General features: G+C 38.6%; 1 protein-coding gene across 1 annotated transcript in view; it reads right to left on the reverse strand.

Moving 5' to 3' along the window:
- Window positions 1-22,689, reverse strand: part of CFTR (cystic fibrosis transmembrane conductance regulator (ATP-binding cassette sub-family C, member 7)) — an 89,025-nt gene that overhangs the window by 60,382 nt on the left and 5,954 nt on the right. Inside the window, exons 2-9 of the mRNA XM_010573988.1 lie at window positions 17,221-17,331; window positions 15,824-15,935; window positions 9,888-10,103; window positions 8,882-8,971; window positions 7,328-7,491; window positions 6,804-6,929; window positions 2,845-3,091; window positions 448-540 (exon numbers count right to left, since the gene is read on the reverse strand). Of these exons, the coding sequence (XP_010572290.1) occupies window positions 448-540; window positions 2,845-3,091; window positions 6,804-6,929; window positions 7,328-7,491; window positions 8,882-8,971; window positions 9,888-10,103; window positions 15,824-15,935; window positions 17,221-17,331 (1,159 nt within the window). The remainder of the gene's footprint in view (window positions 1-447; window positions 541-2,844; window positions 3,092-6,803; window positions 6,930-7,327; window positions 7,492-8,881; window positions 8,972-9,887; window positions 10,104-15,823; window positions 15,936-17,220; window positions 17,332-22,689) is intronic.

A 22,689-nucleotide genomic window follows, 5' to 3' on the forward strand; every position in this document is an offset into this window, starting at 1 on the left:
ATTTATGAAAACTTATGAACTTACTTTTCTGATGTTACTTTTACTATCTATAACATATTTATTATATTCTTAAATACATATATCTTTTAATGTATGTATTGGACTTGCTCCTAAATTTGTGAACACAAACAAAATTTGCCTACTATAAAACTGCTTTCCAATGTTTATACATGCCACAGTCTGATTCTGTTTTCAGGCTGGCTTAAATCAGAAATAACTACTTATTACAGGCCTTAACACTTATTAAAAGGTCTCTTCCAAAGTCTCTCAACTGCAGATAATTTGATATTATGCATTAATTACTTGCCATATATTCCTTGCCTGATGATAGCTGAAGCCAGTTAAAATGAAGGAGTGTAGGCTGCTCTTTTTAGAGAACACCAAAGCAAATATCAGTAAAAAAGATACGCTCTTGTGTTTTAATTTAGTTTGGGTAAAAGTACTAACCTCATCCCAAAAAGCTGTTACGTTGTCCAGCTCAACCCCAGTGGTTGTTAGATTGTACTCCGGGGCTTTATATTCTTTTTTCAGCAAGAAATCCTAAAAACACCAAGAAAGCAGATGAGAGGGAACAGTAAGAGACGGCCGTACAAAGCAGTACATACCTGCCAACACTGAGCACTAACTAGTATTTCTGATGGTGCTATTGCATTGTAGTGTCTTAGAGAGAGGCATAAATATAGCTTATATAATGTATTTCGGATGCAGAAGGATTTTTGAAACTACCAATTTGTTCATTCCTAGTGAAACATAACCATAAATGTATTTGGTTCTGGTTAGAAAGAATATAAAAAACCTGGCATTTCCTTTGCTTTCAGAACTTGTATCAGGCAGCATCACCCCTTTGACCTTAATCCTTTTCAAATAAAGCTTTGGTTTTGGAGTAGGATGTCAAAGGTTGCACTCCAGTAAACAGTGAAACAAAGCAGCTACATGCTGCTATCTCCCTGTTCCAAAACGGCAAGAGTTTAAAAGAGTTAGAATGATGTCTCTACCAACAACAACAAAAAAAAAAAGGCAGATAATGATCCTGGCCAGTACAGCATTGAAGCAATGTAATTTCAAATGACACAAGTCAGCAAGTCAATGCTTATGTTACCTTCTGGGATAATATTAGGAAAAAAGAGTACGCCTATGCTAATATAGGAAAGATAACTTCTCTGTTCCATTATTTTGTTAAGGTTATGCAGTCTGTAGGTAACATCTCCTCTAAATTGTCTTTCTAAATTATGTGGAACCAAATAGGTCTATGTTGGCAATACAGTGCACAAACTAAGCAGATACGGGGGAAAATCAGTTCTCTACAGTAAACTTGCAAATTTCCCAAGTAGAACAAGCAGAAGGGAAAAAGCAGATATTTGAAAGGGCAGGAACCGAAAAATGGGAAGGCAAAACACACACAGTTTATGCAAAAAAAGGAAAAGATAGCTAGGCTTTCATAACAAAGGTGGTGGGGTCATCCAGTGGAGTTGCTGGAGCAGTGATAGTCAGAGAAATCACACTGGTCGTGAACACTTCATGGTCTAGAAAACATGGGTCTAGCTACAAGGAAAATACAATAGCCGAGGGGATACATCTGGCCCAGTGAACTCTCTAAACTGATGAGGAAATTAAATCAGAGAAATGTACGAATGGTATATTATTTTTGTTTATGCTTCTTGTGACAAGCAAAGGGCATCAGTGTTCTGGGATTCTGTGCAGTCTGTCTATGGGGTCTATACCCAACCTGCCACAAAAAGATGATTATTTATGGATTCCAGAGCACCCACAGAGCTAATATCCCCAAAGACAAGCATTCAGCAAAGTGAGGGCAATGGTACTGTAACTGGGCTTGCCAGTTCTGTGACAGTGCATTGGATACACTCTTCCAGGAAACAGGAGAGATGGGATACCTCCACTAACACCTAGGGAATTTGAGAGCACAAGGACTGCCTAAATTGGGACCCAACAAGGCAGCCTTCTGAATGTCAAATAGAAAGGTTCATGGCTAGATTTCTCAAATTTTCTGTCCAGCTGAAAATCATAAAAATCCAATACCTGCTTCTCATTCTACATTAAGGTTCAGATTTCTGATTAAGATCTGTAAGTTCCATATGAGGTATTTTTATCACACTAAAAATAATAAAATCTATGTTTTACCAAAAAACATCTTTAAATATGTTAAAAAAAAGCTAAGATTTCAACCCAAAATAGAATAATTCTTTTCCTGAGGCATGATCTCAAAACAGCAGATAAAACAAATAGAGTTAATGAGAATTCACCCTGATTTGACTCTGCAGATAAGCCTCTCATGCTGGTATATGAGCAATTGATCTCAGTAGGTAAGGTAAGTAGTAATTATTTGACCAGTACCTTAATTATATTTACTAGTCATAATGAATGAGATGCACATTTGCATAAGATGCACAATCTCCTGCTGTTCTTGCTGCTAATAGCTAGGAAAACAGAAGATCTGTGACCACAACTACTGGAAGCCGTGCTATATAAAACATGTACTAATTTTGTACTTCCTTTTCTGAAGGAAAAACATCTCTTAAGCACCACAACTCATGATATATTTTTATTAAGTTACTTATTCTGCAATGAGAAGAAATAACGAAAAGCCATTGTTTCAAAAAAAGCAGCATGCAGATAGCATGAGACTCCTGTGGTTATGCTGCCTGGGGAACCATATAACAATATCAAGATTTATAATGACATTTCATGGTGGGTAGTCAAAGCAACATATAGTATACTTGGAAAGTCTGCATAAATGCTGTGTGCGTTTGTTGATCAACTGACAAGATAACATGCTATAAAGAATTAGCTTACGTACTTGGGAAGATTTTAGTGTAGGTACCCTACCTGTATTTTGTTTATTGCTCCAATAGAGTCATACCAGGTCTGTACAGACCCAGGAAACTGCCTGGTCACTGTCATTCGAAGAACAATGCAGAAGGAAATGGTGGTAAATATTTTTCGGAGAATAATTCCTTTAATCACAGCATATGGAAGCACAGCTAAAAACACCACAAAAAAGCCTGAAAAGAAGAAGGCTGAGCTGTTGAAATATCTCACATAAGCAGCTTTTCGGGTAAGCTTCAGTTCAGTTCTGTTAAAAAAACAAATATGAATAATTAGTATAGGATTCCACAGTTTACATATTACAAATATTTTGGATGGAACTGTTAGTAAAACAATTAACTCAGAGGCTCGTTCATCCTTCTTATTTTCTAGCACTGCAGTTAAAAAGCAAGATTCAAAGCGATTTTGGGACCTAAAAAATAACTGGAACCAAATTTTGGGACCAATGTTCAGAGATGTCAGACAAAATAACAATGATCTATGTCATGATTTAGATACCTCATAAACCACAAGCCTCTACTATTCCTGGCAAAACCAACCTTAAGCATCTAATGCTGTGGTGTATGATACACTCCCAGAAGCATCATCCAATGCTCGTCTGGTCATCTAGATACATAACTCCCCTAGAAATAAGATACTTTGAAATGCCAGGTTTGCTACACATGACCATACAAAAAACTAAGAACAATCCACAATCCCATTATAGTGTCATCTCCTTTTGCAGATCACCCTACTAACAGCTTCACCCGTGAAGTAAGGTATCAGTTAACCTCAGCTTGAAGAGGTGGAAGGCAGGGAGTCTGCTCTCCACCTTCCTTTCTCCATAGAAGCTCAGTCTACAGAACAGCTTACTGACCGCTGTGCAGTCAGGAATCAACTGGTGATTACTCTTAGCTGCTTCCACAATGTCTATGCATCTTACAACAAGCTATTAAATAAAAAGACAAATAATCCAGGGAGCGTAATTCATTTTTTGAGTTGATAGCACTAACTCACAGTGCTGAAGCTTTCTATTGACTGGTCTCATTTTGACCCTGTTCACATTCCCCAGGTGCCCTGCAGCTCAGCTTTGCCTGAACAGGGGCACCTCTGCTACAGTGAAAGAGCAATTGCTCTGCTTCAAGAGCAATTAACTGGGGCTAGAGATGGAGCTAGACCCCAAGATGCCCATTCACTGAGTGAGTGCTCTAACCACTGGGATACTGTGCAGAAGTTTACAGTCACGTTGGTGATGGTAATACCTGCTGTCGCAAGGCTAAGCACCATAACCTTTATGTGTCTTTCTGGTATTGAGCCAGTGTCTGCATGTAAAGTCCATCCAGGATTTTGGGGCTGCGTGGAACCCCCTTTCAGCTCACTACGCATGCATGAGACTTCCACACGCATCCAGCATCTTACCAACTTTTGTCAGCCAAAGTGTTCTTAAAAGTCCCTGACAGAAAATCAGAGCTCAGCCAGTTTTGGAGCAGGTTGCCTAGCACTTCTTGTTAAGTCTGTATTTCACAAGAAAGGCCTGAAGAAAGTAGCCAGGCATGCAGGTCACCACCATGGTAGCAGCCACTGCCCTGGAGAAAGGGCCTTGTAAGTCCCTCCAGAGCTTGTAAGAGACTGTGGGTGGCAGGACTGAATAGAGATAACCCAGATTTTGGGGCTTGGTGCTCATCCAGTCCCATACAAATGCCTGGGTAGAACCTATCAAAAAGCCCCCCAGTGCACACAGCCACTACTTCAAAGAGGGAGAATCAAAGCACTAACCCTTTCCACTATGCTCTCAAGTACCAGCCACAAGCTGACCCAGCCACAAGCAAAAGTTTTCCAGAGGTGGGTCTGTCTGTGATACAGGCTTGAGAGCTCTGTAAATTAAGCACTCATTTGGGACAGGTCTTGCTGATGCAGTATGGGCACTTGAAGAGAGATGCAAGGGACACTGCATGTATAGAGTGTAGACCAGTGTATGCCTGTTTTCTGAAGTGATGCTGCAGGAATCAGTACAAATACATGAGCTTGAGAGTCTTTGCTTTACATAAAGATGTGTCTTCTGCTGACAAAGTATAGACACTTCCAACCATGGACTTCACCTTCTCCAGTGCTATGCTATGGTTCAGGGGAACAGTTTGGTGTTGTGGTTTTTTTACTTCTCTGAATACATTGCATAGCCCATAGGAGTGCAGGTATGTTTAATCAGACACCTGTTAAGAACAATTATCACTACCGACTTAAGAGGGCACACAGAAGACAGCCCATATTTGTCCCTCCAGAAGTGTCACAGTTCCCCAGGGGAGTTTGCCTGCAGCAGTGTTACACCTGCCGGATGGCAAGCCCTGGCAGCCCAAGTCTACCAGAGCAAGGGCACAGGTGTTATCTAGTTCATTAGAATTGATTAAACTGGGTTGCTTCAGAAAATGCCAACATGCAGAAGCAGCTTGGTAATGACTGAGTTATAAAGCACTGTTGCTAAAATACAAGAATGGCTTCATGCACAAGGTCTCGTTTCCTAACAGTTTAACAAGCTAACTGACTGGGAAGCCCTGCAGAGCTGGCTCAGCAAGCAAAATTCTATTGAAACTCTGACAGTCCTGGGTTGACCTGCTCTGGTGATGTCATCACCAAGTGACCTGTTGGATCACTCAAAAAAATATGGTATTTTGGTGCAGAGAAGTAGAAGAGAGATATTTTGATCTTGTAATATTGCTAGTATCCTTGTCTTTTAAAAATCCATGCATAATATAATAAAAATTGAATTCCAGCATTACAAAATCCACTATAAATTATTGTAGAAAATGGAGATCATAAAATAACAGTCCTTTTTCCAGGTTTCTGTGACCGTTTTGTGGACTAAAATTTATGCAATTCATTTCTACAGGATCTGCTCACAAGATGTGGTCTCAAATTTCCTAAAAGCAATGCATCTGACTAGTGACACCAGGGGAATCCTAACCTGGTTCCATCCTCCAGCTGGAACTCCCAGCCTGGATTCAGACTGAGTTTTCTCTGATCATTTATAGTAAATCATTACAAATTTTAAGATCTTCCTTACTCTAAAGGTAAAGAACACTTCACTTTCCCTGGACTGTCTTTCAGAAAGCAGCTGAACAAGACGGTGTTTGTGTAATAATATCGTTTCATCTCTTTTATTTACATGATAATATGACACTTATATTTCTTTTATTTTCTTTTACTTTTCCAATCACACACCTGGCACAGAATTTTCATTCTCTGTAAAGGACTAAACAAACACATGGGACAGCTTTAGTGCAGTCAATCAATATGTCACTTCTCCCTTCCCCGAGGACTCCCTGTCAGTAACGAAGACCTCCTTCTCATAGCTCTCAGCTAACTAGGTTAGCTCTTTTACCTCCTTTCTGCTTCAGGTCTGGTAGTTCCAGTTTAATCTTACTATTAATTGAAGAGATAAGCATTATACAAGGCTATCTACAGACAATAAATGTTAATGCAATTGTGGAGGATGAATACATGAAGCTGTGCTACTTTAATCCTTTCACAGATTGCATGTAACATTCAAAACCAGCTTTATTACATTTCTCAGAAAATGGCTGCAGAGGACTCATACTGTTTCCTTCACCACAGAATAGGAAAGTCTGTAAAGCCTTAAGTAACCATCACAAAAGGGCTTTTTATTGTAAGATGAGGATAGGGTTGGCCAGAAACAAACACAGATGCCACAATTGTTTTACCTGCGCAAACTCACCACTGAAATATCATTAGAACAAATGAGGAAGCAAATAAAAAAAATAAAAAAATCTCACCTCCATAGTGAACTTGACAAATTGGGAAAAAACCTAAGCTGAAGTGTGGGAATGCATGGTTAGTTTATGGAGGATTAATGCTTGTGTGCTTTACTTACTTCTTAACTAACAAGACCACAGATGGTGTTCATAGCCACCTGATTTTTTTTTCTGAGCACATAAAAAATTTGACTAACAAATGAGAACACTTACTCACGGATGCTTTCAATCATTTTTTCCATTGCATCTTCCCAACAATAGGCTTTAACTGACTGTATATTTTCAATTATTTCTGAGGTGATGACAAGTCTCTCATTGATCTTTCCTGCCCTCTTATTCCTACAAAGTAAAAAGGCAGTAGGTCAATATTCATCCTTTTCATCCTGTATAGTTAGTTTATATCCCATTATATCTTATGAAAACACTTTCCCTATATGTCTATGCTTAAAATATTTCTTTTAACAGAATTATTATGAAGAATGTAAAAGGAATTACTAGAAATCTAGTCAAGTCACTAACAAGGAGTTTTAATTCTACAAAGCATTATCATGATTTACTGCATGTTAGGCCTCTCATTTTGTTAAGTTTAGACAGCTGCTGCTAAACAAGTAAAGGCTTGTCTGTGACTTTCCCAACTCAGCCAATGTCATAACTACAGACCCTTAGTCAAGTGGTATAAACTTCTTAAACCAACTTGTTTCAGGAAAATATATTGAAATATTTTAAAACAGTCTCACCTGTATTTCATCATCATTTGTCCCAGCCAGGCTTGGAAAAAGGCCAGGACTATCAGAAAAGCAAGTCCAGAAAATGCAGAAGCTTCTAACATATCCCAGAGCAGTCCCATCAGCAGTGCCACTTGTAAAGGTGCAATCCATACAAAATGAGCCAGAGCAAGACCCTGTGGAAGCCCACAGCAGAAAATAATAATAATACAAGTTACAGATATGCTCTGAAAACTACGTGAAAAGAAAGAAGTCATTAAAGTGACACTTTGAAAAACGTAATGAAGAATGGTACAAATATTTCCAGTGGTAAAACAAGTTTATAAGGAGGATTTGTGATCCTAAGCACATAACATTCTGGATGTTAATTATGATGACAGTGCAGCAACACATACACATTCCACACATAAACTTTGATTTTTGTAAGGCAAAGTTCAGTCTGCAATTGCCTCTTCGCTATGTATATGCACAAGGAAAAATCCCAGCTTTGTAAAAGTAAACAGAATTTGCCATCAATTCTGACTTTTTCAACCACTGCAAGATGAGAAAAATACACAGAGGAATATTCTGACAGTGATTTAATCTGATATAGGAGGCAAATATTACTTTGGTGAAGAGATGACTGTCGTGTGAACACAACTAATTCAAAACAGATTACTGCCTACTTCAGTCACATTCCTTCACATTGGGGAGATTTTGGACTGAATCCTGTGATCAGGCTGCACAGGGGTCTGTGTTACTGCAGCTACACTGCTGCAATGATAGGACACTTGTCCCAGCTTGTTCAATGCCAGCTGACATCGCTCTATGTAGTAATATAGTGCTTAAAATAAATACACCCCACAGTTCCAGCCATGTGTCTACAGTCTCTCTGGTCTTGCTTCTTTCATAGGAAGCAAAACTTGTACTACTAATGGGCCAATTAAACATACATGCTGAACAGAAGTTCATAGATGTTCCAGCCCCCAAAGCCATTAGCAGGGATTTACCTCTGTGTCTTTAACGAAAGAGAAGTTTTACAGGAGACTCTGAAAGTATTGTCTAAGATGGATATGTTGGGAATGATTCCTAATGAGGTCTTTCTTACATCAACACTTATTCACTTTTAGGAGAGTGGGTAATAGTAGCAACAGGATGCTAAACATCATTGCTTGTTCAAAGGCAGGAAAGGACTGGATCACCTTAGTGAAAAGGTACAGTGGTCAGGAAAAGAGGATAGAAGGATTGAATCAGCAAGTTCTGACCTCTGCAAAACCCAGAGGTTTCCTGGCAGGTTCTCACTGGACTAGAGAACAAGCATGTTTTTATGGTATACCTGTTTTTTTGAGGGTTCCTCCATTAATCAGCATAGGAAATAAAGGATGTCATAAGTATCAGAACGAGCATTTCCATGACCACGTGCCAACACATTTTCTTAAGGTAGTAATTCATTTTATATCTACAATGAGCACTCAGTGCAGTTCGTCATTTATGCTCTTTCCTTCCTTAATATTTGTCATGAACAGCTTGAATTATTGCATTTGTATTTGATGGATCACCAAGTGGATTAAACAACCGATGACATACCTCATCAAATTTGTTCAGATTGTTGGAAAGAAGACTGACCAATTGTCCAGTACTTATTTTATCTAGAACTCTGCTTGACAGCTTTAAGATCTGTAAAAGAAAACAAAACCATAGAAAAATGGCCATGTAACATCCCCATGAAACAGAATAAATACAGATAGAAATAATAAGCAATGGTACAGTAGTATAAATAACAATTCACTTATCTGCTTATGCTATGAAGTCTCATTAAACTTGTTATTTATGTCACTTGAATTTAATATAGCCATTAAATTGCTTTACAAATATTGATTTATCGACTTAGTCCTTGCTTTCTGTTGAATATTTTATGTATATAGATGTACATGCAAATGCAAGTTTTAATTAAGCACGCATGCTGTGTGCTGCCTTGCATCCTCAAAAATCTCCTACTGTGTCTATCTTGACAAATATTTTTGAAAGATGTTTCCACAGTGAGCTTTATACTAGAGTAACTAACATGTCTGTTTAAATTAGCTGCTTTTGGTATTGGTAAAACCAAATACCTTTTTAAATCTTTGGATTTGTGAACACGTGATGAATCAGTATCTGTTGATTCTTCATGCTATAGAGATCTCACACATTATCATTCAAACTCAATCCCTTCTATGTTATATTTATTGTTTAAATCTTCACCTCTAATCTTCTTTTGAAAATATTCTTTGGCCACCACCATATGTTATTCTTCCCTCGCAATACACGTGCATCACAGAGGCACAGTGGTAGAACAATTAAGGCATCTCACGACATATCCAGCAAGTCTGAACTCACACAGAGGCTGACTTCAGTCAAACCAGCTGTAGACAAGTATTTAATTCTTTGGACTTAGGAAATGGGAGAGCTGTCAGAAACTGATGTTAGCCACATTATTCTTTTGTGTACTTTGTGTACCTTGACTAACAAAACTATCAATCTTTCAACAAACTGGCCTAAAAGTTACGTAGGCTACAGACAGAGGTTAGGCTTTGAGTGTAAATGAAACAATTACCTTCTTATAAATCAAACTAAACATAGCTATCCTCATTTGCATTCCTATATGATGAAGACCAAATATAGCAGGGTGTATGAGTAGTGTTCTCACAAGGAAAAGAAGGCACAAGCCAATGCCCAGGTAGTAGGCTATGGATCTTTCATCAGAGTTGTCTGGATCATAGGAAGCTATTATTCTTCCCAGCAGAAGGGGTTGCACAGATTTGGTGACTTCCTGCAGATGGAAACAAGAAAAATAATTTTGGTCAGTAGTTTGTTCATTTTTTCAAAATGGTTAACATTTTAATTTCAAGTCCCACCAACTGAGATTTACAGCTTTATATCTTAATGAGGAACAGGTCTGTTTGCTATGCAAACCACAGAAGGTTACAGTAATTGCACAGGAGAACAGACAACTCACTGCTGTCTCAATCTGTGATGCTCCTGCAACTCCACTAAAGTGAATCTAGTTTGTAAATTTTGTTTGACCATCTTCTACAAAAGTGACAACTGAGATTAGCTTCCACATTTACTTTTCAGAGTTGTAATGGGTTAATCACATCATACGACTGAATCCAGTTTAGCAGGCTGGATCTCTGTTTTGGCCCCTAGGGAACGGTTCTCACTGCACTTTACTGGACTTAGAGGACACAGGAAGACTCAGAGCTCCTGAAATGAACACCACCAGAACACCACAGTGACGATATAGCTAAAACATAAAGTAAGTGGAAATAGCAACAGAATGAAAGTATAAACAATTTGGATTATCCTACTCAACAGTTCTAGACATTGTACCTAAAGTTCTAACAAAAGGAGGATACGAGGGCATAAATTGTAGGGGAGGCAAGTTTAACAAAAGTCCCAGAGAGAAATCAGTCCCTCCTGCATTGGCAGCCCTAGCACTTCCCATCCCAGGATAAGCAACATGGTAGAGAACCAGAGTAGGCGAGGAAAAAGAGGCAGTATCGAACTGCTGAACTGGCATCTAAGTGATCTGCTATAGCCCTGACTTTACCTCAGCCTGCTATTAGATTTGTCCTCAGACTCCTTTTCTGTCATAATTAAACCCCCTAGCATTATCTCACCTTTGCCTTCCATTTCCCTTCACACCCCCATCATTCTCATACTTTCACTCCCATAACGGCATCCTTTTCCATCTCTGGCTCTTGCCCCCTCTTTCCTTCCCCAAGAACTACTAAAATCATCACTGTGCTGTGGTCTAACAATTTGCTTCATCTTCTGCATGAGCTTCTGAAGGGTATGAAGTATGTATGTGTTCCTTTGCTTCATTGTTATATTCAGTGTAAAAATACTTAGAGCTAAGAACCTTTATGCATGTCTCCTTATCCTTCTTTCTGTTGTGTCTCAGCAGAAAGTATCTGATACTTCAAAAATAGCAAGAAACTATTGAACTTGGTTTTGTACGGATGTGTTAAAATTCTGCTAAAAGTTATTAGCACTGCCTTCCAGCTGAAAGCCACACAGACCACCATACAGAGAATCAGAGGAAGTGAACTAATGAAGTTCAGCTGTAATTAATGTTTTGCAGTGATAAATAGATTGGGAAAATCCCCTTTAATTTTCCTTCTCCTTTGGGTTCCTTTTGGTCTCTTATACAAGACCAATCCTAAGTAATTCTACAACCTGCACTGTAACCCCTTTTGAATGTCACTGTTGGTGGAGCTGATATTCATCATTCACTTTTTCCACAGAAGAGATTAAATTTTACATCTCAAATAGCATACCTGTACTACGCACTACATTTCCCAAATTAAATACCACTCTGCCCCAACACAAATGCTGTAAACCTGGAGCCAGCTTTGACAAAGACTTCAGTGTTATTAGTAGGCAAAGGGAGGAGTGTTTATTAAAACACACATGACCCAAGGCAGCTGTGCTTAGACCATATGCATCCTGAAGTGGCAAACCAAAACTCCCCAAAACTCACAAAACACAAAACAGTCACCTCTCAAGGACAATGTGGTGCTTTCATACTCTCAGAGATTCCAAGATAAGCTTTTATATATAGGCTTAGAATAACAAGATTTTTTTTTTTTATGTACTCTTATTCTAGTGAAAATGCCACGCTGCTGCTGTGTTTGTTGTGACTATAAAGGTATTGCATACATGCCTAGCTCGCTGGGAAAAAAGGTGATTTACAGACTAAGGGTAGAATAATGGCTGGCAATAAGCCAAATCATTAGCTATCTCATGGGGCGTAAAAATCCACTGGTTTACAGTGGAGATTTATCAGCTTGCTTACTGAAGATATTATTATCTAGTCTATATACAAATGAAACTACCTGGTTTTAATTTTTCCTCTTGTAACCTCGAAATTACCCATTGATATAAATATGGATAAATAAACTGATTAGAATGACCTGCCTAAAAGGAAGAATGGGATTCGTGCACCTAACAGAAAATCCAGTTTTCAAGAGACATATTTTTCCTTCTGCCCTTGCTCTTCCCTTTGCATCATCATACGCTATCGAGAAGCTCAGAAACGGCCGCCTCACAGAAATCTTAATTAAAAGAGCAAAGATCTGAAGAGAAATGAGAGTACGACACAGGATACTGTACTAATCTGACCTGGTATGGCTATTCTTACGCAATGAGAACTTTTACGTTACGTGTATCCCCCATATGCTCAATTACTCTGCATTTGAAGACAATAATGCACATCTCTGTTTTGGCGTATGCCCAAGAAGTGCTTCAGGACTTTCATATCCCTCCCTGTCTCCTCACTCACACCCGTGACCTATATGCGAGAACTTCAGGAAATCCTCATTAGGGTCCTTTGGGGTATGATACTAAAAACCTTTCTAAGTTAATGTTAGCAGCTGCTGTGCCTCAGTGGAAATACACATTTCATGGGGATGAGTATAAGAGAAAAATGTTAAGTGGAATCAAACTGATCCTCACAGCAAAGTACCCAATTTCTTAGCTGATATCATGCTAAAAAGCAAGATTTTCATTTTACCACCACACCACCTTTTCTTTAAATTGCAAGACACGTCTGCTGATGAGGTGAAGCATGGAAGCTGTTTCGAACAGCAGGGGTGCAGATACATTAAGTGCAGTAACTCAACGTGCCTAACACAACACTATTTATGAGGGAGAGTCGTAATACTCTAGGGGGCCAGAGCGCAAGTGTCCACCCTGCAATAACATCATTACCTACGGTGCACGAGGGGAAAGGGACAGATGGAAAAACTACTAGACCTAATGAGAGCAAAGCTGTGATGCCAGTTACAACAACAACTACACAAACAGCAGGGATGTCAGCAGAGTTTAAACCACACTCCAAGAAAGGTGCTATGAAAACGGCTCAGGGATTAGACAAGAGAAGAGCTGAAAGGAAAGTGAAGTTCAAAAGAACGCACAACTTGGTTGCACCTATGCCAATACGGCACAACATCCTGTCCCCATTCGAATTAATGATGGCAAAGCTCCCATTAATTTCCGTGAGCAAGGCGTGAAAAGAAGACCAGCAGCTTTAGCAGCAAGGTTTTTGTCTTACAGCTTTCAACAAAATGAAGACCAATGCCTAGCCTAATTGTGACAAGAGTCCAGCCAGTTGGAGAGACTTAAACCGGGAGAGAGCCAAGTTGGCTTGGGAGCTAATTTCATGATTCCCCTATTTTTAATCAGAATTTGTGTACACACATGTGTGAGTGTACCTATCCATGAGAAAGAAGCAAAAAGATAAAGTGTAAAGAACTTTTTCACTCTAGGTTTTATTTTTAAAATCAAGCCTTGGTGCTGAGAAATTTCAGAGTTGTTCTTTAGGAGCTACATCTGGGGGACAGTCTAAATGTGACTGCAAAAGATTAAGGCCTATAGGGCTTTTTAAATTTTGAATCCATGAAGCAGAATGACAGACTGAGGTATATCCTAAGTTTTTCATAGACTAAAAAGAATGTGAATGCTGCATTTTAAGGGAAGCTATTTCCATTTTCTTTAGAGAATTTCTTCCTTTTTCTTTAGGCCATTTTATTTTGTGACTTTCTAATTCTATTAGTGATACTCATTTCCCCTTGACATGGTGTTACAAGGGAAAGCAGCAGTCAGTTTTTCCATAATTCTCAGGGGAAAATCCAATCTGAAGTGAAATTGTAATCCGTTATTAATTATCCAAATCAAATCAACAGTGATCTAAACCAGAACATTTGCATGGTTAGCAGTCCAAATTAATATACTTAGGAATACTTTACAGTACTTTCATCCCACAACCCTAAAGAAATTTAACTATTTTGTAATCTGCAAGATCAGCCTATCTTTCACACTGCCACGTAAACAGGAGGGACTCCTGTTTATTGGAGTGGAACCATTCCAGCATAAAAGTAGCAGAAGTCAGGCTCCAAATTTGATGCTTAACCTGAAAAATGATCTTGGACCTGAAACACTGCCTGATGCATTAAAACTTTTCACCCTTAAAAAATTCCCTTTTAATGCTGAAAAGTCTGCATGTAGTTAAGGACTTGTGTTTTAGTTTTCAGAATATTCTTCTTTATTTTTCAAGTGTTTTATACACAATTATTAAAACTTGAGGGTATAGCTGTCGGTGTGGCTTCACTTAGCATGGCTGCCATAGAGCAGATGATGACCTTTCTTCAACTACCTACTAGAAGATCTACCTAGCTTGAAACTTCCCTTCTACAGAGGAGTCAGTAGCAAGCTCATGGGTGTGATGACAACTCTCCACACTACTCTCCCCTTCCTGCCTGGGAGATGGGTCATTCTAATGGGCATGAAGGTTTGCATTTCTATAACTCTGCTATTCTGTTAGAATAGTTCCTTGGGATACTTGATAGAAAGCTAGAAGAAAAGAGAAGTTTGGTTTTATAGCAAGCAACGTGAGCTTCAGAGACATTTGTAGGCTATTTTCCATAAATTACCCTTACACTCTTCTTCTGCCCAATCCATGATCTTGAAAGTACAGCTAAACTAGATCATATTCAACACTAATGCCAGTGGAATTAGTTCCTTTCTGTATCAACCTTCAGAAAAATAAAAATCTGGCTTAGAGATCTGTCTCACATCTGAAAACACTGACTATCTGACCACTTCGGGCCACTTGGGCTATTATAGCTGCAGTTTCTGATACCACAGCATTTTGAACAGAGGAGCATGGAGTGTAATATCTCGCTTTTACTACTAAATTGCAGAAACTTGAAAATAACATGAATATTTAATGTGCATATTGGTTAACAGTAATTTTCAGATTTACAGTCTGGCTATCCAACACACCTAATGAGACACCGTTAATAATAAACTATTTTCACAGCTCCTAACCCCAGTGATGGGACTGTCAAACAGGTGGCATTTGGTAAGTCAGGGTAATCCTAACATGTTGGAAAGGGGATAATCAGTTCAGACTTTCACATCAAGTTCCTGATCATACACTTTGGAGCACTAACAGAATCAAGATCCAAGCATATTTACATGGTTATTTATGCAGAATTTTTACCACTAACAAAGGCAATTTGCTTACGGCATATAAACCTGAATAAAGCATTTAACGATGAAGCTGGCTGATATCACTTTGACAAAATTGACCAAATCATGCAAAATTGCACTGTCATTTATTTTAAAGTAAGGGTAGAAGAAACATCTTAAAAACCGTAGCATGAGAAAATAATTACTTTAGTTCAGCAGCAATACAAAAATTCAGATGCTCTACCTGTAATTGGAAAAGCATATGCCAGCACCTGGCACTACTTACATTTTGAAATTATTAATATGTATGTTTTAAAGATATTAAGACATTATCAGAAAATACTTTTTTTTTAATGAAGGTCCCTGAGTAACTCTCTGTATTTATCATCTTTATAAGCAATACACATAGCAAAATCTATAGCTATTCACAGGATTCTGTATTTATTTAGCAATCCCTAAGACTTGGATCTATTTATGGAACACTAAAAGTTTGCTGAGGAGAAAAACAAATCTTACCCCTAAATATAACATTATTCCATAGAACATAAATTTCCAGAAAAAGCATCGTCGAAGAGCATTGATAAGTTTGGGTTTTTTCTTTGAAGTTGCCAGCTCTCTGTCCCACTCTCTGAAAAGGAACCAAAAACCAAGACCATTAAGTTGTGTGAGCAAATACATGGGTCTATGGCTCTGACATACTTCAATTCACTCAAGTATATCCAAGGAGATTTAGCTAAGGTGACTAATGAAAGAAAGCTTTGCAAAGACCCCAAAGACTTGACTTGACAGATCAATAAAAGTTCAAACCTAGTTCAGTCACATATTTGGCAGTTTTAAATACTCAGCCATACATCACCCCGCAGGGAATTAATTCATGAAAAGGTCACATTGTATGTTTTAAAGAAACCTGCTGTACTTAAGACCAAAGCACAAATAATAGGCAAATAAACATTTTGGAGCTCTTCCAGCCTGCAAAAAATAAAACACCAACAAAGTATCAAAAATGTGACTTCTCTACTGCACAGCATTATTTTTAACCTATGTTGCTGGGACAATAATTTTCTACTCCATAATAAATTGCTGATCAGAAGCAGTGCTATATACAGAAAGCATACATTTAGTGAAAATTTTATTCACAGATTAAAGCACTCCTAAGAATTTCCTCAGCTAATTCTTTTCACCATTTTTCAACAGAATATTAAATAACCAGAATATTCCATTTATAAAATATCAAAATGCATTAAGCATACCGATGTCCTCAATACTTTCCACCAGTTTTGAGTACGTATGTCACACTGCAATTAAGTTTAATTGGATTGGCACAACAGTGCAGACGTGAGCTGCCCCTGCACACCAGGGAAAGCTACACTGGAGGCTGGGGGAGAGGGACCAGATTTAGGCACTTTTATTTCTAAGAGTTAGTCCCAAGTGTAGCACAGTTTCCAAATTAGGACCCACTGAAATAGGGTAGAGAAGAGAGGAAGCCTAAATGAGGAAAGTCAGGGTATGAATTCTGCAGAAGCAACTAGTCTTTCAACAGTGGTATCAAAGGAAATTAAGAATGTAATTTAGATGAAGAAAAAATAAAACAAGGTTTTAAACGGATATTTTGGGAAGAAAGAACAGCAGAATAGGGAACTAACATTGCAACTGTGAGTCTAGCCTCGCTAGTCAACTGACAGATGTCATAGGAACCTGAATATAGTAATTTAGAGCATCAAGGTGATACATCTGCACCAGGGATCCCAGTCAGCTCCAAAGGACAACCATGTGCTGAATGAGGACATGCTTGAACCAGTCAATGGGTGTAACCAGCCTGCACCCAATGCTATTGAAACATTTTATCCAACAGCTTTTTAATGAAAATTGCAGTGTGATTCCTGAAACAAAATTATTTCATGAATCTTTCATACCTTTCTAGTTTTTCAGAAAGATTATCAGCAGAGTCTGCAGAAGGGATTTGATAAATATCTGACAGCTCCAACCGTCGTCTGTAACCCTTTTTTAAAATTGGTTTTGTCCATCTAAGCAGAAAAAAAAAAAAAATTAAAAAATCACTAGTTTCTGAAGTTAATTCTGAAGTTGCATTGTCTCACCCTGAATATTTTGTGCACAGCACCCAAGCATGTCTATGTGCACACACACACACATACACACACATACAATGACATAATATTGTGCAGCTTTGCATTATATTTACTGAACTATATTGACAAACATAACATTAAAAGAATAACTGTGGCATTTTATCAGTTTTGGGGTGGGATCATGCCCCAAACTTCCTATTCAGTCAGTGGCAGACAAATGAACAGGGGATCGAGACCTTTGTACTGTATTTCCAAATATGTGCTATGTCCATATAAATGAATAATAAATCAGAACTATAGTAAATTGGATGTATAAATTTCATTCCTATAAGACAGAAAATCTTAATATAGTTTGAGTGTTCTTTTGACAGCTTACATTGCAGTATGCACTTAACAACACACGAGATCTTTCACAGGACTCCTCATACGATCTTCATTGCATCCATCATATGTAAACATTTTGCATTTCTTTTTTCAAATGTCATATTTAAAAATTTAATACCAATTTAAAGGGCACGCTGAATTAAATCAAAGCAGGAAAAAACTCTAGAATGGTTACTCTGTAGAGAAAATCTTTATAAGCTGTTACTAATTTTATCGAACAATTCAGCTCCTGAAAGGCCTATGAATCCCCAAGTGCCAACTTGTACAAACTTTTGCAGCAGGTTCTCTTCGAAAATCTTTTTGAAAGCACAGGACTAAAACAAAACATAAACAAGCAACCATAAGAACTAATGGTGTATTTTGAAACTACCCAAGTTTCTGCTTTACTGCCATTATTAAAAAATATTTCCTTAAAAAAATGAACTGCCTGTGAAAGAAGTAGCTTGTGGTTGATTGCCGTCATGCTTCCATATGTAAACACAGTTGGTAAAAAAAACCCCACGATTCATGATTATGATAAAAGTTATGATCTGCAAAACCTCAATCACTTCAGAATTTTTTCTTTTAAATTGTCTTTATAGAAAACAGTTAACAGAATTGCAAAAGTAATGCAATAATGTTTCCCACAGTCACTTAGAAAATACAAATAGCTTATTGGAGATGCTTACCTGTATGCCTGTAAGAACATGTATCATACACACAAAGTAACCCGCATTCTCAATTGCAGCCTCTGATGGTGCAAAGAGGTTGATACAAAGGTAAATGAACATTAGACACTACATGAGTGCAAAAAGACCTTAGCACAACAGTCAAAGCCTATTTGTGTGCAACTGTGTGCACACACATGCACACTCTAACATTTACTTTAACGAAATTATGAATCATATGAGACACCAGTCTTTCATCCCCATAATTCAGTAAAGCACAAAGATATTTCCCAAGTGAACAGTTACATCACACCCACTGTAAAGAGAATGTGTTCTAAGAAATTAGAAGATTATCCTTCATTTCTGCAATCATACTATGGTTTCAGGCAAATAACATGGGTTTTAGCTCAGTCTTCGATACCACTGTAGCTGAGAAATAACACACAATTTGTGGTATGTGACAGCAAGGCAGCTAGGAGAGTCCACTTTGGACCATCACTGATAAAACATCCATAAACTTTACTACTACTGGAAATAGGGGCCAATGTTTTCAGGGATGTAATAAGATGGATTAGAAGAAAACTTTTATATTTAGAATAATACTGTTATGTGAAAGCTTTTCATGGCCACCACAAATGATAAATCAGGTATTGATTTGTATTTTGCCAGGTCCTGATGGCAGAAAGGACCAGTCACTATTGGCTTTCTGCACATCTTGTGGAGAAATAGCTAATCCTTGTCCTTTGGGAACAGAGACTCTCATGTACTGGCTTCACCTTAAGTTCTGTATATGCAGATATTTTGGCAATGATAAAATGAATACAAGTTATGGGACACTAAACCACTACTGCTGCTAATGCAAGTAAGTAACAGTACTTCCTAAGCAACCTCTTTAATTCCCAGCTCCGTAGCTAAGTAATAACCTTGCTGAGCCCCTTAATAATGCTTTGAGACTACAATAAGCAATTCCCAACTCGTCTTGACAAGAGAAATGCTTTACAGTTTCAGACTTTGTATGTTTTGGGAAAACATTTTTCATTGCACTGTTTCCCTCCACACATTTGATTTTGTTTGTACTTTTGATTAGCACCTACCCTGGCATTTTGCCACTCCCTGAAGTAACAAAACACGACTGCATTTAGAAAGCAAGCAGAGTGGCTACTTTATCATTTGGGAAAAGCAGCATGCTTCGCAGATCTACAGTACTCCTAGAAATGTCTCTTGTCCTACTCGCTGCTTAATCGGGTGCACTTACCAATGTCACCTAAATTATGTGGTCCCTAAACCACCCTCCTCTCCCAAGTCAACAAGTTTGATACAGACTTATCCTTAGTCCTTGTCCTCGTCTCTCTGCTCATCAGGGTAGCTGCAACTATGGTGGATGAACTCCTCCAGCCAGCTAAAGGAGCAGTGCTGACACCTTCCCCCAGGGACCTCCTTGCCTGCAGCCAGGTTCCTACCGCAGGCTGCTGGCAGGGCTTGCACAGAGATGTTCATCTCCCAGCTGCCCTGGCCTTGCTCGGAAGTCCCACCCTAACTAGATCTGGCCAATTTGCGATCTGTGCCAAGTGGCTTCGGGTTGGAGTGGTAATCGTGGGAGGAGTTGGCCTGTCACATGCTGTTTGTCTCAAGGTAGATTTTCAACAGCTGCTTGGGTTGTGCTGTCAAGAACTGTGGGAGACAGTATATATTTCATCAAAAGGAATATGCTAGACCTAGAATACATAAATATTTCCTTAAAACAACTTTTTGCCAGATTCCAATAGCATCCAGTTTATCATTATGCTCTGGATTCTTTGCAAAGTTTTGAAATGCAAAATGGCTATAAATTTATTTTAACTGGCAATATAATCTGTAGTTATGAATGTTTCTTTATCACCAGGTAATGCCGTTCAGTCAGTGTTTGTCAATGAATACGGCTCTTCTATTTTTTTACTTAACAGAAATGATTTGCCAGCATTAATTCAGAGTTTCTTCTTCTTGTGGTTGCTGAGAATGAGAAATTTATTTTGAAAGGAAGAGAGCAAGAAGGAAGGGAAACAGACTGGCTTTACAGCATTATGTTAGCAAATGCCACCGGATTACTGGCTGGCATTTAATGAACTCTTTCACAGAGAAACCTGTAGCGCTGTCAGAGTTTTGCCACTAACTAGGAATGTTATTATGGGTACACACACATGAAACCCAGCAGGGGACAAGTTTCAAGGGTGTACAGTAGGAAAGAAGAAAAGAATCAAAACAAGTTCCACCTCTATTATTGATAGCCTGTAGCAAAAAAAAAAAAAACCTTACAAGCCTGATATGTAAATATCATATACATAACATACTGTTTTAAGTTCCCTTTTGGTAGATTTCTAATGACCATTTCTTTGTCATTCACTTCAGCAATATGTAAGAGATTTCTTACTACAGCTATTTCTTTCTCCAGCATGTTCAGTCTCATCCCACTCAAGCAAATTATACCAATAGGACAGATGTCTTGGGCTTTCCAGAGAGTATTAACACAGACTGTTAACTTGTCAATAGGATTTGACTCTCCCTTAAGGCTGCTTTGCGTGTCACTGAAGACAGAAGGAGCCTCCGTGTTGCTAAGCCAACTGCCCAGATCTTCCTCCAGGGCACAGGGATTCCTCAGCTCTATCAGGCCCTTCAGGTCAAGAAGCATCAGGCGCTGGGACAGTGACAGAGCAGCAGGGCTGGGCTCTCTGAGGCCCGCAAAGCTTAGCAGCTCTCCTGCAAGTGTCCCTGATCAGGCTGGTACCATTTCAATAGGTGTCCTGCGCACAAAACAGCAATATCTACTGAGCAACGCAAAGGTGACCATGGCTTCACTTCCTTCTCTTACAAGGCATTGATACCTGTGCGCAATATAGTTAGGCATATTGCCTGCAGCTCCTAACTGGACCTAAATCTTCATGGAGACAGCGCAAGAAAAGTTCCTCTGGCTTTAACTTATCCCTTCTTTTAACAGTTGGGGGGGTAGGGCAGGGAACATAATCAAGCCATGATTATGATGCTTTGGAGCCTAAGTTTTCAAGGTGTTTGTAGAGCCACGAATTCTTACTGACTGCAAGAAAAGACTGAGGTACTACGTAGATCTCAGACATTCCCAAAGGGTCAAAGCAGACCGGACTCTGTCAGAGACTCTGCACTCCCATGCTCTCCCAAAAGACATCCATCACTAATTGTAAATTTTTGCTTACTTTATATCGGAGGTGGCAGCTCTACTACACTCAAAACTGTTTCTCCAGAAGAGTGTCTGCAGCACCAGCCCTCTTCTCCGAGCATCCTGCAACGCAGCCGTAAAGGGTGACCCTAGCTGTGCATGATCCTTGCTAACAGACGGGACAAGTCAGTGCGCCCACGGAGCACAACTGCCGGGCACCACAGCCTAATTCCTGCACCTTGGTTACCCTCAACAGAGTAGCGTTGCAGTTATTTTGTTTCAAATGGTAACCTGCTGAAATAGCATGTTATATATTCTGAAAACTATATTAAACCTTTAGCATTTTCCCCTTTAAAAACAAAACAAATGCTACACTCTGAGCTTAATATTTACACGTAATTACTGCACAGCTTCAACAACAGAAGGTAAATGCAGACCCCAATAATTTCTGGGTTTTTTTTTTCTTTTTCTTTTCCCCCAGATCACAAATATTAAGATTTAAATTTCTTCACTAATAAACAATCTTTCCCCGTGAGGTGTTGTCTGACATGGAAAATATTTAGCTGCAATATCATCAACTCTGCCACTAGCTGTGAGCAGCACCATTTTAAGAATAATCAATGTTCTGCTGAAACCCCAGGATTTCAATAGCAAATCTTAATTAGGATTACTCCACAGCAGTTCTTGAGGGAGGCTCGCCTTCTTATGCCCAGTTTTTGCAAAGTGACACTTATTCAGATTATTATCTAATCTCTAAATGCTTTTTGAGATTCAGATTTTTAGCAGAAATTCAGTACTTTTTCCTTATAGTTAGTAAGACAGTCAAAGTATTTCGGTTTGCTGAAGTACCAAGAGCTATTTTTGAGAGAAAAAAAAAGCACATTAGGGGTACAAAGATACTTAAATTGTGTAAGATGCAAGGACAGAATACATTCAATGCATTAAAATCTGTCATTGGGTTAGATACCAAAGTCAAGTGTAATACATGCCTCAAATATTTCTATAACAAAGCTATCAAAATAACATAGTGGTGATGATGTGCTATGAACAGGGTTTGCGAGGCTGTTTCAGCATGTACTTACAGTGAGACTAGCTAGG

Source organism: Haliaeetus leucocephalus, unplaced genomic scaffold (genome assembly GCF_000737465.1).
Source record: "Haliaeetus leucocephalus isolate CR32 unplaced genomic scaffold, Haliaeetus_leucocephalus-4.0 Scaffold406, whole genome shotgun sequence".
NCBI lineage: Eukaryota > Metazoa > Chordata > Aves > Accipitriformes > Accipitridae > Haliaeetus > Haliaeetus leucocephalus.